The sequence below is a fragment of the Lacerta agilis genome, chromosome 8 (genome assembly GCF_009819535.1).
Source record: "Lacerta agilis isolate rLacAgi1 chromosome 8, rLacAgi1.pri, whole genome shotgun sequence".
NCBI lineage: Eukaryota > Metazoa > Chordata > Lepidosauria > Squamata > Lacertidae > Lacerta > Lacerta agilis.
The window spans coordinates 10250186-10265442 of NC_046319.1; the positions used below are offsets into that span (position 1 = coordinate 10250186).

Below are 15257 nucleotides of genomic sequence, written 5' to 3' on the forward strand. Positions count from 1 at the left end.
GAAGTCACAAAGATAAAGAGGATTGGCAATTAAAAATGCTGACATATTATAATTTGGCATTAAAGCAATTAAAAGGAACAAGTGAAATGGAGAGAGAGAAAAATTGGAAATTATTTAAGGATTATATCAAATTGTACGTTGAGAAAGCCGATCTCTTGGCAGAATGGTAAAGGCCCAAACAACTGGGATGAAAGAAAAAATGAATAGATATAAGGACATGCGGATAGATTAAGGAACAATATAAATGCAGTAATGGGAAGGCTGAGAAGCAACAGCGGGGGAGGGAGGGGAATTAGTGGGGGTGGGGGGAAAGGGAAGCAAGGTAAATATGATGTATAATATATGTATTGTTATGTAACTTTTTATGAATATGTCTTTCACAATGTAAGACATGGCAATAAATAAAGATTGGAAAAAATATCTTCTCCTACAAAAAAATGTATTTATTTGTTTTTTCAGATTAAAATTTCACAGTCACATATCCAACATACAACATAAAAACAAGATTCCAAGGAATCTCTTGGGACTTCCCTCCTCCACTTTGTGCGTTCTATTGTTAATCATTTCATCCTGCCTCTTTTATGAAAACCCAAGTCTTTTACCTCTCCATTGTGTCCAAAATTCACCATTAAACTACAATGGAGACCTTAGGATTCCCATGACAATTGGGAGGTAGGGTGCTTTAAATGTCGAGGGCATCTGCAGCCTCAGTCTAAACCACTACGCAAAGCGGATCAGAACGAACGCTTCGCCGCTGAGTTGCAGCACTTCCCTTAGGACTGGAATGAATACAAGCAAGATCCTAGTCCTCAGGGTCCGGGACTCGCTTTCAGAGCCGCGCTTTTCCTGCTGCAGGTGGTAGGGGCTTCCTACGCGAACCCGAAAATCTCCCATGCAGAAAAAAGTTGGACCTCTCTCTATTTTTTTTGGTATTTCGTATCTCTGTGGGCTTCGCTACCAGCACTTCCGTTTTTCGACCGCGCCCCTCTCCCCTCGAGCGGCAGGGCGCATGCGCGGGGTTCTCCGGCTGGTGTCTGCCGGGGGCTACGAGGAAGATGGCGGCCGGCTGCGGGGCTGGCGCTTGCTGCTGCTGCTGCTGCGGGGAGAGAGAGAGCCGCACCCCGGAGGAGCTGGTGAGGGAGGGGCGCCGGGGGGCCGTGAGAGCCTGGCTGCAGCCAACACCCTTGCCTGTCCCCATTGTTTGCAGTGTGCTTGGTCTTGGGAGGTGGCCGTAGCAAAGCGGGGTGCCTCTGAGCATGGGCAGAGTGGACTTCCCTCTTCCAGCGAGTCTCTGCAAAACTCTCAACTCCTGCAGAGATATGCGCGTGGGTGTGTTTGCAACGATTCATCGGAAAGGGTAAAACCGCTCTGTGCATGCTCAGAGGCAGCCCACTTGCTTTGCTACAGCTGTAAAATCTTATCCCTTGGGACATGCATGTCTGAGGGAGGGGATGCTTCTGTGCATGTACAGAGTGCTTCTCCAATGGGTCACTCTGAAGCCCCTCCCCATATATCTGAGGGTTTTCCCTCTCTCTATTGGCACTGGGAGGGGGCATTGCAGTGACTCATTGGAAAGGGAGAACTGCACCCTACATGCCCAGAGATGGCACCTGCTTTTCATGTCTATATAAATATTCTGTCTTGGGGCATACATCTCTTAAGGGGGATGCTTTTGTGCATGTACAGAGTTCCTTTCCAATGGGTCATTGCAGTGATACTTGTTTATCTTGCATGTATAGACACGATTATGTTCCACATTACCGTAGTTCTAGTCAAAGCAGAACCATTCAGAATGTTGGACATGTTTTCCTAGAAGCCTATTAATTTCAATGGGTTTACTCTCAATAGGCTGTTATCGGAAGCAACCCATCTTGGGTACTGGAGTGAGGTGTTTGCAGCATCTAATGTAATAACTTTAAAGCCTGTTTTTTTTCTCTTCCAAATGTATGGAATAGCATGTACTTAAACATTTCTGTGACTGTTTGCACCCTGATAAAGAACTAGTGCTTTCTTGAAAGAAGCAAACTTTTAACTGTGGGTATGCAGTAATGGAAATACATTCAGTGATATTGATGGGTGATATTGGAGAATTCTGATATTTACCAGTTGAGAATCCACTGAGCACCTTTGCTCAGATGTTACCCTTTTTTCATCAAAATGCAGGTTCATGACAAACATTTCTGATGTTCTTAGGAGACCCTCTATTCCCCCCTCAGAGCTACAATTTTCAGAGTTCCCTGGAAAGATGGGAATGACTTGTTTGTCAAAATACATTAGCTGCTCCATATATTAGCTCCTTTTTTAAAGCTGGATTTAATTTATATGTTTCCTTAAAATATTGTAAGTCGCTTTGAATTGTCAGAGCAAAAAGCAAATAATAAATTTAATTAATAATTATATATATGTGTGTGTGTGGCTAAGAGGTTGCAATTTATTGTCTCCTTGTTGCGTATTGATCTCCCTATTTTATTTTCTTAAACCGAGGCGTTTTGCAGGGTGTGGTTTATTTATTTGGTGCGTTTATATCCCACATACCCCTCCAAGGAGCTCATGGTTCTCCCCACCTTTATTTAATCACCACAACCCCCCTGAGAGGAAGGTTAGGCTGAGAGGGAGTGACTGGCCCAAGGTTTCCCAGTAAGTGTCATGCCTGAGTGGGAATTTGAACCCTGGTCTCCTAGGACCTAGTTCTTGACACTCTTAACCATTACACCACAGGGGTTGTGGAAAGTGTTTCCTGGTTTTTCTTGTCTGTATGGGGGAGTTTGGGACTGCAAGTGGTTTGCCTGTTTGGGGCAGCAAGTTCTGAATATTACTCAGTTTTCCTTCTGTGAAATGGGTGCCCACAACAATTTGTTTCCAACGTACCTTCCAGGTTCCCAAAAGTTGGGGGCCACTGGATTAGCCCAGTATCAAACAACAATGCTTTGAAAAAGAATTGTTGTAGATCAACTTGACTTCCATTTACTTCTGAGACTTAGTACCCTTAACCCTACTGGATCCCTATCAATCAAAATGGAAAACTACATTATACGAAAAGCTAAAAGGCTTGGGGTTTTCGCCACAGGTTATGAGAAAGCCAGAGCAGCAACTCGCCAACGAATCTGGGACGTAGAATTTCAGTGTCATGTGAGTGAGATGAATAAGCACCCAGCAATCAAAGACAATGGGAGAGGTTTTACCCTAGCAATATCTCTCTCAAAATTACAGATATCTAAATATAGACAGTTGTTCACCCTCGCTAGATTCAACGTGCTGCCATCTGCCTTATTACAGGGCAGATACAGTGGTACCTCGCAAGACGAATGCCTCGCACAACGAAAAACTCGCTAGACGAAAGGCATTCGCTAACGAAAGGGTGACTCGCAAGACGAATTTTTCTATGGTCGTGCTTCGCAAGACGAAAATTTCAATGCATTCCTATGGTCGTGCTTCGCAAGACGAATTTTTTGCAATACGAAACGACTCGCAGAATGAATTAATTTCGTCTTGCGAGGCACCACTGTATGTGGGTAAACCATATGCAGAGCGAGTCTGCCCCTGTGGCCTGATAGAGGTGGAAACCATCTCTCATATCTTGCTACAATGTCGTTTTTATGAGGTCTTTATCACCCCTGTTATACAGAAAATTCCAAGTGGGTCTGAACCTCAATGCTTAAAATCCCTGATAGAGAATAGGGATCCAGAGGTCACGCTAAGGGTGGCCAAATTTTGTGCAGCTGCCATAAAACTCAGGGAACAAGCTGTGCTGTTACTAAGACTAAGGCCTCAGATGCAAACTCGAGATAATATTTTAGAGACTAAGACCTAAACCACATTTCTAATGGCTGTCATATTTGTTTTGTTTATTGTCATATTTGATTATTAATTCAAACTTAATTCTGTTGTGTTTTATGTTTGTTTAGTACGGTATGTGAATTTGGTCTGGGATCGTAATAAGTTTCATTCATTCACTTCTGAGACTTTTGATTTGTTTCCCAGACTATCCTTGGAGAAACTGAGGAAGAAGATGACGAGATTCTCCCACGTAAGGACTACGAGGTGAGCAGTGACGGTTTTGTCAGTGAGCAATTAAAAGAAACAGATGAATGGGGATTAAGAAGCATAGGCTCCTGTGAAGGGTATGTGTGCATCCACAAATGTTGGATATATAAGCCAGGTACCAAACAGCACCTTAAATCTAGGTTACAGTTGCCACAACGGGATGTCTGTTTGCCAGGGGGTTGGGCTGGATGACCCTTGGGGTCCCTTCCAACACTATACAATTCTATGGTTCTATGACCTCAACTCCATTGCTTGACTGTAGCTTGCTCTTGCGACAATTCACTTGTCCCAGGATGCAAGAAGGAGAAACGCACACAGTGGAAATGGAAATGGGATTAACCATGAACTAAGGCTTGAGCTCCTTAGACTGTGGTTGCCAAACTGGTGCCCAGAAATCTCCACGTAATTGCATTTGTACCCTGTGCCAGTAGCAAAACGTGCCTGGCTAATTTCTAAACCCTGCTCTGATCTCAGACCATTGCTTGACTTTACTGCCCTTGAATGCAGGATGGGGGCTATTGGCCATGTCAACAGAGGCTAATGAACTCTGGAGGGCCACAGTTTCTCCCTCCCGGCAACTTCTGCCTGGAGTAAGAAATTTCTTTTCGAAAATGAGTGTGTGAATGTAGCGGTTCTTGCTCTTTCCCTCCTGCATTATGGGTTGCGTTCAAATGCTCTTGCCTTTCTCTCCCACCCACCTGCAGAGTTTGGACTATGATCGTAGCATCAACGAACCCTACCTGGAAGTTCTGGAAAGCCTTGATAGCAAGGTAAGACGGTGTAGGGAAGTTACGGTCATGGGAGTAATCGGTTTCTGCTGTTTTAGCCTTGATCAGCTAGCTTTAGGGCTTGCCAGCATGGTACTTGTGGCTGTAGGTGAGGTCTATCCTTAGTTACACATAAAGCCACAGAGATCCTCCATTCATTTCCTGCTTGGTCATAAGGAGGCGAGGGCTGTTACCTTTTCCTTCCTTGAAGAGTGCAATAGAGTTGCAGGAGGAAGTTGGAAGGATGACACTCTATCCCACTTCCTCTTTCAGCTCTATGGACTTTTCAATGCTCAGATTAATTCTATTGGATCTGACTTTTGCTCAGGGTGGATTTGATTTAAATCAAACCGATTTAAATCACGATTTAAATCACTAGTCAGTAAGACTTGATTGAAATCAATCTTTTTACAGAAAGACTCATTCTTGCTGGTATAATCTTAATATTTACAACCAGATAGAGGTTTCATTTTTGGAATACTAAATTTTCAGAGTAGTTTTTACAGTTATCAAAAATTACTGATTTGGTTATACTATTAGAAATACATAGACAGATAATTATGAAGTTATTGTGAGGTTTAATAAGTTAACTGTTTATATATAGACAACTGTTCTGCTGTACTTTATTGGAAGGAGAAAAATAATCATTTCCTTAATAACAATTTAAACAATTTAACTAAAACAATAACATTATAGCATATGTATTCATGTTTGTTAACTGATGTGGTTAAACATTTTTTTTAAAAAAAGAAAACTTAGACTGAGTTTTAGCACACATGAAAAACTTAAAACAAATCCTTATTTCCTGATGAATAGTCTTTGGACTATAATGCAGCTTAAATAGAAAACTATCTTTAGAAATATTTTTTCCCTCAAAACATTTTATTTTAAAAATGCAGTTTAAATAAAAATAATAATTGACTTTTATCCACCCTGCTTTTACCCCAATCCTTTGGAAGAGGTGTGTGTGTGTGTAGCTCAGCCCAGAGAAGTGGTGATGGCGCATGATTCCCAACTCTTGTCTTCTTTTCTCTCTCGCAGAAAGGCTGGCGGTATGAAGCGGTGAAGTGGATGGTGGTTTTTGCCATTGGAGTCTGCACTGGGATGGTGAGGGTCCTTGCTAGCTTGCTTTCTCTGGTGAAGGGCAGATGCAGTGCTAGTCCTACTCAGAGTAGACCCATTATATCCAGTGCTTGTGCTCCACAGAGTAGACCCTGTCTACCCTATACATTGAAAGCACTGGGATGCCACTTTAAACTGTCGCAACGTCCCCTAAAGGATCCTGGGAATTGAAATTTGTTAAGGGTGCTAAGGGGCCCCTTTCCCCCTTGCAGAACTACAATTCCCAGAGTTCCATGGGGAGAGGGACTGATGGTTCTCCATCACACACATTTTTAAAGGGCATTTTTGCTTTGCATTTGTTTTATTAATAATGTTGTCATGACATGGGGAAGAAGAGTTAAATGTTAAATCGCTCTCGGAATTGTAGCTCTGTGAGGGGGAATAGGGGTCTCTGAATTATTCTCTGCACCCTTAACAAACTACACCTCCCAGGATGCTTTGGGGGAAGTAGAATCATCTGGTTTTTGTGTGGCTTGAACATATCCTAGTATACACATATTGATTTGCCCATTTTTTTTTTTTTTTGCCTCTGGACCCACTCACCACTCATGTTTGTTTGTTTGTTTATTAATTTTTTAAAATCTATTACTGCATTTATATCTTGCATTTCCTCCAAGGATCTCAATGTGATGTACAACCCTTTGAGGTAGGTTAGGCAGAGAGACAGTGACAGGCCTAAGATTACTTAGCGAGCTTCATGGCTGAGGGTTGAACCCTGGTCTCCAAGGTCCTAGGCTGGCACTCTGACCGCTATGCCACACTTCCATGCGGCCCCCGGTAGGATGAAGAACCTTCCCTTTTCCAATGCAATGTAATGGCGATGGTCTTCTTTTCCTTAACCCCCCTCCTCCTCTTCTCCTCCTCTCGCAGGTTGGTCTCTTTGTGGACTTCTTTGTACGACTCTTCTCCAGACTCAAGTTCCACATCGTGCAGAATTGTATCCACCTTGGTTTTGTCATTTCAGTGGCCTCTCTAATTGAGGCAGTGGCTGGGTTGAACAGGAGAACCCAAGGAAGTATTTTTGAGAGTTGGTCTGAGAAGCCTCGCTGGCTTCGACTGAGACGCTTGATTTGTGTGACCTTCCTGTACCACTTAGATTCAGGGTGGGAAGGAGTAATGATCACCTAGAGATGCTTCTTGCATGTTTGCCAAACTGGGGTAAGCCAATGAGATCATCTGTGTTAACAGAATATTTTATTTTATTTCTTAAAGCAGTGCAGATAAATAAAAATGAGTTGAGACTTTAAAACCAAACTCAAAATCAAAATGCATGATGGAATTAAAATGTCTCTAGTAGGTGCCAGCAGTTCAGCAGGGAGACTGGGCCTGTCTGACCTCAGCTAGGAAGGACTTCCATAAAACTGGGCCCACAATACTGAACACATTATTCCTGGTGGCTGTGAGCTGTAGAGCACCACTGGCAGTCACTCCCCCAAAGAATGGCTGAGCAGGGATATAAGGCGGTCCTTGAGGTATCCTGGTGTCAGAGTTCAGGGAATCGGCTCCCCCCCCCCCTTTGGCAGTAGATAAGCAGAACAAAAGAAATGAGCTTTCTTACCAGTTAGAAACTTTAATGATCACAGCGAGAGAACAAAGAATCCATTTCCTAGGAACGGGGGTGCTCCCAATTAAGGGTGCCACCCACTTCCAAGTCACCCACATCACTACCGTGTCTTGTAACCTGAACTCGTAACCACTGTGCTTTCTGTGCTGCCACCTTATCAGCTCTGCTTGACTTTGGGCTGAGCGGATGAATGCTTTCCAGAGACTGTGAATCTGTTAACGCTCTCTCTCCCCCAGTGCTTCTTCTCCTAGCTGTACCCCATCCAGTATTTCCCAGCTTCTGCCTTCCGAACTATGTCCCTCTGCAAACCACTGCTCCAAATCCATACGGTCCTCCTGCTCCCCCTCCTCCTGATCCATACGGTCCCTGACACCTGGACATGAGTTGCTAAGGGCCTTGTAAATTAATGCAAGAAACTTTAACCTTGCCCACTAACATGTGGAGAGACGGTGCACACTTTGGAGCACTGAGGTTACGTGCTGGTGATAAGTCTGTCCCCCACAGCATTTTGCACCAGCTGCAGCCTCCAGCCCAGCCCAAGGGAAGCCCCGCAGAGCGCGCACTGCAGTAATCAAGTTTTGAAGTTGGGGAGCCTCTGACCCAGACGCCATATTCGGCCTTCCAGATCCCTCTGTGCCCTTGAACCCTGATAATGTTTCTGGCTTGCCTGGGTGGAGGAAAGAGAAGTGTGAGCAAGATTGTGTGTAGAAACTAGCCTACCGCAGAAAGGTAAAATGCACATTGGTTGCTCAGCCCACCTCTACCTCTGGCCCTGCCTGGCACGCGGCCCCTAGGAGCTTGCCCAGAACGGAATGCGGCCCTCAGACTGATTTACAAGTTCCTTGCCCCTGTAATGTGGGCAGGCTGGCCGTGCCCATTTCCGTGGCTCTGTCCCTGAAGCAGTGTGGGTTGAAGCAGTTCTTTGCAGATAAATGGGAGCTTTTGTTGCATAGGTCAGCTGGGATAAAGCGGAGAGGTCTTCCCAGGCTGGCTGCATCCATTTCCTTGACTCTCGCCCTGCAGCGGTGGAGGAGTGCAGCGAGAAAGGCTGCCTTGCGGTGTCCCTGCTGGAGCTTCTCGGCTTTAACCTGACCTTCATCTTCCTGGCCAGCCTCCTCGTCTTGATCCAGGTAACACGGAGCAGCCAGCCAGGCCAGAAAGTTCTGCAGTGTGCAGAATTTTCTATAGGCCAGTCTTCCCACATGAACCTGAGTTAAGTCGTTTGTGGGACAGGGGAAAGAACTTTCCGTTCTCTACTTTGCAAAAAAAAAAAAAAAAAAAAAAGGTTTTTTGCCTGGTTGCCTGCCATCGGTTCTTGCTCACCCTAGGCAACCAGGCAGATAGTTACAGAGCAGGCGTGGGGAACCTTTGGCCCTCTAGATATTGCTGAATGACAACTCCCATCATCCCTGGCCCTTGGTTACATTTGCTGAGGCTGATGGGAGTTGTAGTTCAGCAGCATCTGGAAGGTCAAAGGTTACCTACACCTGAATTACAAGCATGAACTAAAGCAGGGGTCGGCGGTTTACCTCACCTGGGCTGGTTCACTCCAGCAGAGACCAGATTGCGCACCCGTGTGAGCGAGCGCCTGCAATTTCCGTTGTCTGTGCAGACGCGATTTCTGGTGTTGCGGAAGCGCACAGCGCGCGGGGACCTGCCGGCCGGGCAGCTCAGTTCGGGGGCGGCTCATGGGCCAGTTAAACGGCCTCTGTGGGCCACAGGTTGCCTACCCCTGGACTAAAGCTAAGGGTTTTGAGCAACATTTTTTACCACCACATTTCTCTGGAACGCTATTGAGGCATCTCTTGGGCCAAGCCCAGTCTTCAGAATTAGTATTACTATTATTTTATTTCTATTCCGCCTATCTGGTTAGTTTGCTCCAGCCACTCTGGGTGGCTTCCAGCACATATAAAAACATAATAAAACATCAAACATTAAAAACTTCCCTAAACAGGATTGCCTTTAGGTGTCTTCTAAAAGTTGTGTAGTTCTTTCTCTCCTTGACATCTGATGGGAGGGCGTTACACAGCGAGGGCGCCACTACAGAGAAGGCCCTCTGCCTGGTTACTGTAGCTTCACTTCTTAGAAGACCCTCGGAGCTGGACCTCTGTGTCCGGGCTGAACGATGGGGGTGGAGGCGCTCCTTCAGGTATACTGGGCCGAGGCCGTTTAGGGCTTTAAAGGTCAGCACCAACACTTTGAATTGTGCTCCTAAACGATTCAAGAACACTACTTGTGCTGTTGTAAGTGCATTTGTGGGTCAGAAATAGGAACCTCCTTTGATTCATATTTTGCCTGCGTCTCGAGCATTTCGCCTTCTTATTCATTTAGAAGATTAATACGCCATTTGATCAAAGAGCTTGCAAACAAAATGGTAAAATGAAACCTGGCTAAAATCCACAAACCAATTAAAAACAAACAATGCCTAAAACCACCATCATTAAAAAGACAAGCAAACCAAAACCAATAACACTTGAAAAAACAAATATAGGTACATAGGGATATAGGCAGCCATCTTATACTGAGTCAGGTCCCTGTGGTCCAATCCAGTTCAGCCTTGGCTCTCTGACTGGCAGCGATTCTCCAGGGTTTCAGACTGGGCTTTCTGTCCCAGCCCTACCCTAAAAAGCCTGGGATTAAATATGGGACCTTCTGTATGCAAAGCAGGTGATCTGCAGCTGAGCTTTGGTCCTTCCCCTAAAGAAAAACTAAGATCCTAGTCCTCATGATTCTGAACAGAGGGCTGATTTAAATAGAAACCTAGGAAGCTCATCATACTGAGTCAGCCCCCTGATCTCCCTAGTTCTTTGTTCTCTACACCGACTGGCTCTCTAGGGATTTCGGCAAGGGTTCCCCCCAGCCTTACCTGGAGGTTGCTCCCAGGGATTGAGCCTGGGACCTTCTGCATGCAAAGCAAGTGCTCTGCTCCTGAGCTGTGGTCCTTCTCCTTGCAGCCTGTGGCTGCCGGTTCTGGGATTCCTGAGATCAAATGCTACTTGAACGGAGTGAAGGTCCCTGGGATTGTTCGCCTCCGGACTCTGGTGTGCAAAGCTCTCGGGGTGCTCTTCAGCGTCGCTGGAGGTAAGAGGGGACCTGTCCCCTGTGGGATTTTGCTTCCACCTGCATGGCACTTTTTATTCTGTCTCTTATCCTTCCAGCTTCCAGATCTTGGTTTTTGTAGAGAACTCACCTACCTGTCTCTCTTTTCCAGGTCTCTTTGTAGGGAAGGAAGGTCCTATGATCCACAGCGGTGCTGTGGTAGGAGCCGGTCTGCCTCAGGTGAGTGCCAGCAGAGGTGGTGTCTTGCCAAATGCCAGGTGGCTCTTTTAATGAGATTCAGAAGCAATACAAACACAAGTGAGTGAGACGATTAAAGATTTTATTCTGAGCAGCAAGCATTATCTACATTACCAATCAAGCAGTTCAATCTGCCACTGGGAAGCCCTCAAGAAGTGGCGAAGTCACCCCCAGGTAGCCTCAGGTTGTACAACCCTGTACGCGAGCTTCACAAAGAACTATGCCCCCAACTATCCGATTTATAGATACTAACTTGTTAGCCTGCGTGCCTTGCCTGACTAGCTAGTGCAGATTATTAATTAGCTAGCCCTCTCTTTCAATTCTGCATGTTCCTCCAAGCAATGTCTAACATCAAAGAAGGTCAGAAGGTACCCTACATTTTCACTTCTTCCTTCCACCTGATTATACAGTAAAGGCTGCTATCAGCCATCAAAGGACTTTAACAAGAGATAGGGGAAGTAAACACAGGCAGGAAGTAAACAGAGGCAGGAAGAGATGACCATATCACTAAACACATCGAAATTACAAATACCTTCCGGATAGATTGCCTATACAGGTGGTCAGTCCATGCCCATTTCTGAGCTTGCAACAGGGATTCCCTGCAGGCTTTCAAGACTCTCCTGAGAGCTTAGAGACTTATGGTAACCTTTTTCAAGATTCCAAGAAGCGGAACTCTGTTCTTAGAATTCTGTCTCATGATTTTGTGCTTGCTTCTGAGGACCTGAGCTCTCTCCCTAGTTCATTTACTGTGATTTTTGTGTGTGTCCTCATATGGGATCACGGTTTATATGCAGAGCACATAGAATCATAGAATCATAGAGTTAGAAGACACCACAAGGGCCATCCAGTCCAACGGTATACAGTAATTGTGTGTGTGTGTTATAAAAATTAGGTCCAACCCCAGAAGGGAGTCCACGAACCCAGGGGAGAGCTTTAGTAGGGCTCCCCTCCTCTCAGGAGCACTTATGAATAAATAGAGACGATACAGAATCTCCCAAAGCAAGGCGATAGCCCTTTATTAGAAGCTGCAGCAGGGTGTCTTGCAAGCAAAAGACCTCCAACAAAGGCGCGCAAGCTCCTATATAGACTTTTGAAATTGCCCCCCTCCAGCTCAAGACCACCCCTCCATACATTAGAATTACATCAAAAATTGGGAGGATCTGGTAGCAGTGATCTGAGCATCTTGGACCCTGCCCCCATGTCTCCTCTTGCCCTCCACCAAAAACCCATCAAGTGAAACAAAAGATATTTACATTTCCCTATATCCCAGCCAAGTTAATCACACCCTTTTGTCTGACACTCAGATATCAGGATGCCAGAGATTATCACTCAGGCAGAGGGCTGCTGAGTAGCTGGAGGGGCAACCCCCCCTTTGTTCCTGAGACAAAGAAATACTTGGTCAGTTGGGAGTCAAAATGGAGTGAGGCCTGTCTTCCTGTGCTGTTTTTCAGACATGTGGCCTTATGTGTTTTGGTACATTAATAACAATTATTATATATAAATAAAATACCTTAAAATTCTTACAACAGTGTGTGTGTATCCATATTGTTCAGCTTCTGAATTGTTATTTCTCTCTTTTTCTGCCCAGTTCCAGAGCATCTCTTTGAGGAAGATCCAGTTCAACTTTCCCTATTTCCGCAGTGATAGGTACATTACTAAATCAGGGTGGGGATGTGGTGGTTGTGGTGATTTTCAGTTGCGCTATCTTAAGAGGTGCATCTTCATTCCTGTGGTTCAAGCCATGCTTGGGCAAGGAGGTAAGTGGGTGGACTGATGGCGAATCACTGGCTAGCTTCTGTAGAAAAACCGATTCACATTTAAAGGAGAGAGCAATTCTTACATGCTCATGGGAACTGGCGCTCACAGTCAAAGAAGTTTGGGTCTAACGCACATTCATCAGCTGACAAATGGGGGTTAAATCCTGCACAGCTTGGCTGTGCATGCCTGTTCCCCAGCTGCAAACGGGCACCTGCAGCCCAAAGCACAGCACGGGGCTGCTTGAAAGCCCTTTTGCAAACAGCCTTGCTCTGCTCTTGGAACGTCCAGATTTCCAAAGCCCCACGCTGCACTTTGAAGTCCCAACAATTGAGGCTTCAAAGCACACTCTTGCCTGATTTCACTATGATGTGAGGTGATGGACCCCCCCCCCCCCGGAGCCAAAAAGGTTCTCAGCCTCTTTTGTTAAGAAACATCTAGGAAAAGCTCACTAAGCGTGTAAAAGCTTTAAATTGAACGTGAGACTCTGGTGACTTTATACAAGTCCTTACATTTCTATTACCTTTTTGACTACAATTCCATGACAGCATTCTCCTCTAACACACAAACAGTTGTGGGATAATGCATTTCACTAATGACAATGTTTATATCCTACTTCTGGCGTGTGTTCCCGCAGCATCTAAAGCTCGATTGGAAACCGATCAAAACATTCTTTAAAAAGAAAACTTCTCCCGATTTCTCCCTCAATTTTTCTCTTTTCCTAGGGACAAGAGGGATTTTGTGTCTGCCGGAGCTGCTGCTGGTGTGGCCGCAGCCTTTGGGGCCCCAATTGGTGGCACGCTCTTCAGCCTCGAAGAGGGCTCGTCCTTCTGGAACCAGGGCCTGACGTGGAAAGTGGTGAGGCCCCAAAGGGATGATTTATCACAAGTTACTGGTTGAAAAATGAGTTTGTACTGAAAATGAATCTCTGGGAGGAAGACTATACCAAATCTTAGAGGTAGGGCTGGCTCTGAAGACGGTTCGGAAACTTCAGCTGGTGCAGAATTCAGCGGCCAGGTTGCTCACTGGAGCAAGACCGTTTGAGCATATTACACCAATCCTGGTCTGAGTGTTGTTGTTGTTGTTGTTGTTGTTGTTGTTGTTGTTCAGTCGTTCAGTCGTGTCCGACTCTTTGTGACCCCATGGACCAGGCCACGCCAGGCACGCCTATCTTTCACTGCCTCCCGCAGTTTGGCCAAACTCATGCCAGTAGCTTCGAGAACACTGTCCAACCATCTCATCCTCTGTCGTCCCCTTCTCCTTGTGCCCTCTATCTTTCCCAACATCAGGGTCTTTTCCAGGGAGTCTTCTCTTCTCACGAGGTGGCCAAAGTACTGGAGCCTCAACTTCAGGATCTGTCCTTCTAGTGAGCACTCAGGGCTGATTCCCTTCAGAATGGATAGGTTTGATCTTCTTGCAGTCCATGGGACTCTCAAGAGTCTCCTCCAGCACCATAATTCAAAAGCATCAATTCTTCGGCGAATAGCCTTCTTGATGGTCCAGCTCTCACTTCCGTACATTACTACTGGGAAAACCATAGCTTTAACTATACGGACCTTTGTCGGCAAGGTGATGTCTTTGATGGTTTCGACCTATAACGCCTTAAATGGCTCAGGAGCACAATACCTCAAGGACCGCCTCTTTCCATATGAACGTACCTGGACCCTGAGATCATCTTCTGAGACCCTTATCCTTGTGCTGCCTCCTCAAGAGATCCGGAGGCTGGCAACACTTCTCTGCAGTGGCTCTCCATCTGTGGAATGCTCTTCCCCAGGGAAGTTCGCCTGGTGCCTTCATTATACACCTTTAGGCGCCAGGCAAAAACATTCCTTTTAAACCAGCCCTTTGGTTGATGTGTTTGACATCCTAGACCCTTTTAAAGGGACGCGGGTGGCACTGTGGGTTAAACCACAGAGCCTAGGTCTTGCTGATCAGAAGGTTGGCGGTTCGAATCCCTGTGACAGGGTGAGCTGCCCACCTAGCAGTTCGAAAGCACGTCAACGTGCAAGTAGATAAATAGGGACCGCTCTGGCGGGAAGGTAAATGGCATTTCCATGCGCTGCTCTGGTTCACCAGAAGCGGCTTAGTCATGCTGGCCACATGACCCGGAATCTGTACGCTGGCTCACTCAGCCAATAAAGCGAGATGAGCGCTGCAACCCCAGAGTCGGACACGACTGGACCTCATGGTCAGGGGTCCCTTTACCTTTACGTTTACCCTTTTAAAATGTGGCTCTTTTCTGGGGTGTGTGTGTGTGATATTGGGTGGTTGTTTTTATTCTGATATATGTTGTGTGATCTCTGGGTATAGGGTGGTATATAAACTATAGCAACAGCAACAACAACAACAACAACAACAACAACAACAACAACAACAACAACAGTTTAGCACCACCCCTTTCACATGCTACCCTCCTCTCTCTCTCCTTTCCCAGCTCTTTTGTTCTATGTCTGCCACCTTCACTCTGAACTTCTTCCGCTCCGGGATCCAGTTTGGAAGTTGGGGTTCCTTCCAGCTCCCGGGATTGCTGAATTTTGGGGAGTTCAAGGTAGGTATTGCCTGACATAAAACGATGCACGGCACAGAGAAATTGGAGCAAGGAAGGTTTTTCTTCCTTGTAACATTAGACCTCATGGGTATCCAATGGAAGATCTGTGACAGATAAATGAAAGTCCTTGACACAGCACATACTTAAACTATGGAACTCA

General features: G+C 45.7%; 1 protein-coding gene across 1 annotated transcript in view; it reads left to right on the top strand.

Annotated features, from left to right (window-relative positions):
- Positions 1 to 998: 998 nt before the first annotated feature.
- Positions 999 to 15257, top strand: part of CLCN6 (chloride voltage-gated channel 6) — a 29088-nt gene continuing 14829 nt past the window's right edge. Inside the window, exons 1-11 of the mRNA XM_033159417.1 lie at positions 999 to 1133; positions 3982 to 4041; positions 4749 to 4814; positions 5853 to 5918; positions 6804 to 6870; positions 8521 to 8627; positions 10452 to 10578; positions 10709 to 10776; positions 12383 to 12441; positions 13275 to 13407; positions 14984 to 15097. Of these exons, the coding sequence (XP_033015308.1) occupies positions 1056 to 1133; positions 3982 to 4041; positions 4749 to 4814; positions 5853 to 5918; positions 6804 to 6870; positions 8521 to 8627; positions 10452 to 10578; positions 10709 to 10776; positions 12383 to 12441; positions 13275 to 13407; positions 14984 to 15097 (945 nt within the window). The 5' untranslated portion in view covers positions 999 to 1055. The remainder of the gene's footprint in view (positions 1134 to 3981; positions 4042 to 4748; positions 4815 to 5852; positions 5919 to 6803; positions 6871 to 8520; positions 8628 to 10451; positions 10579 to 10708; positions 10777 to 12382; positions 12442 to 13274; positions 13408 to 14983; positions 15098 to 15257) is intronic.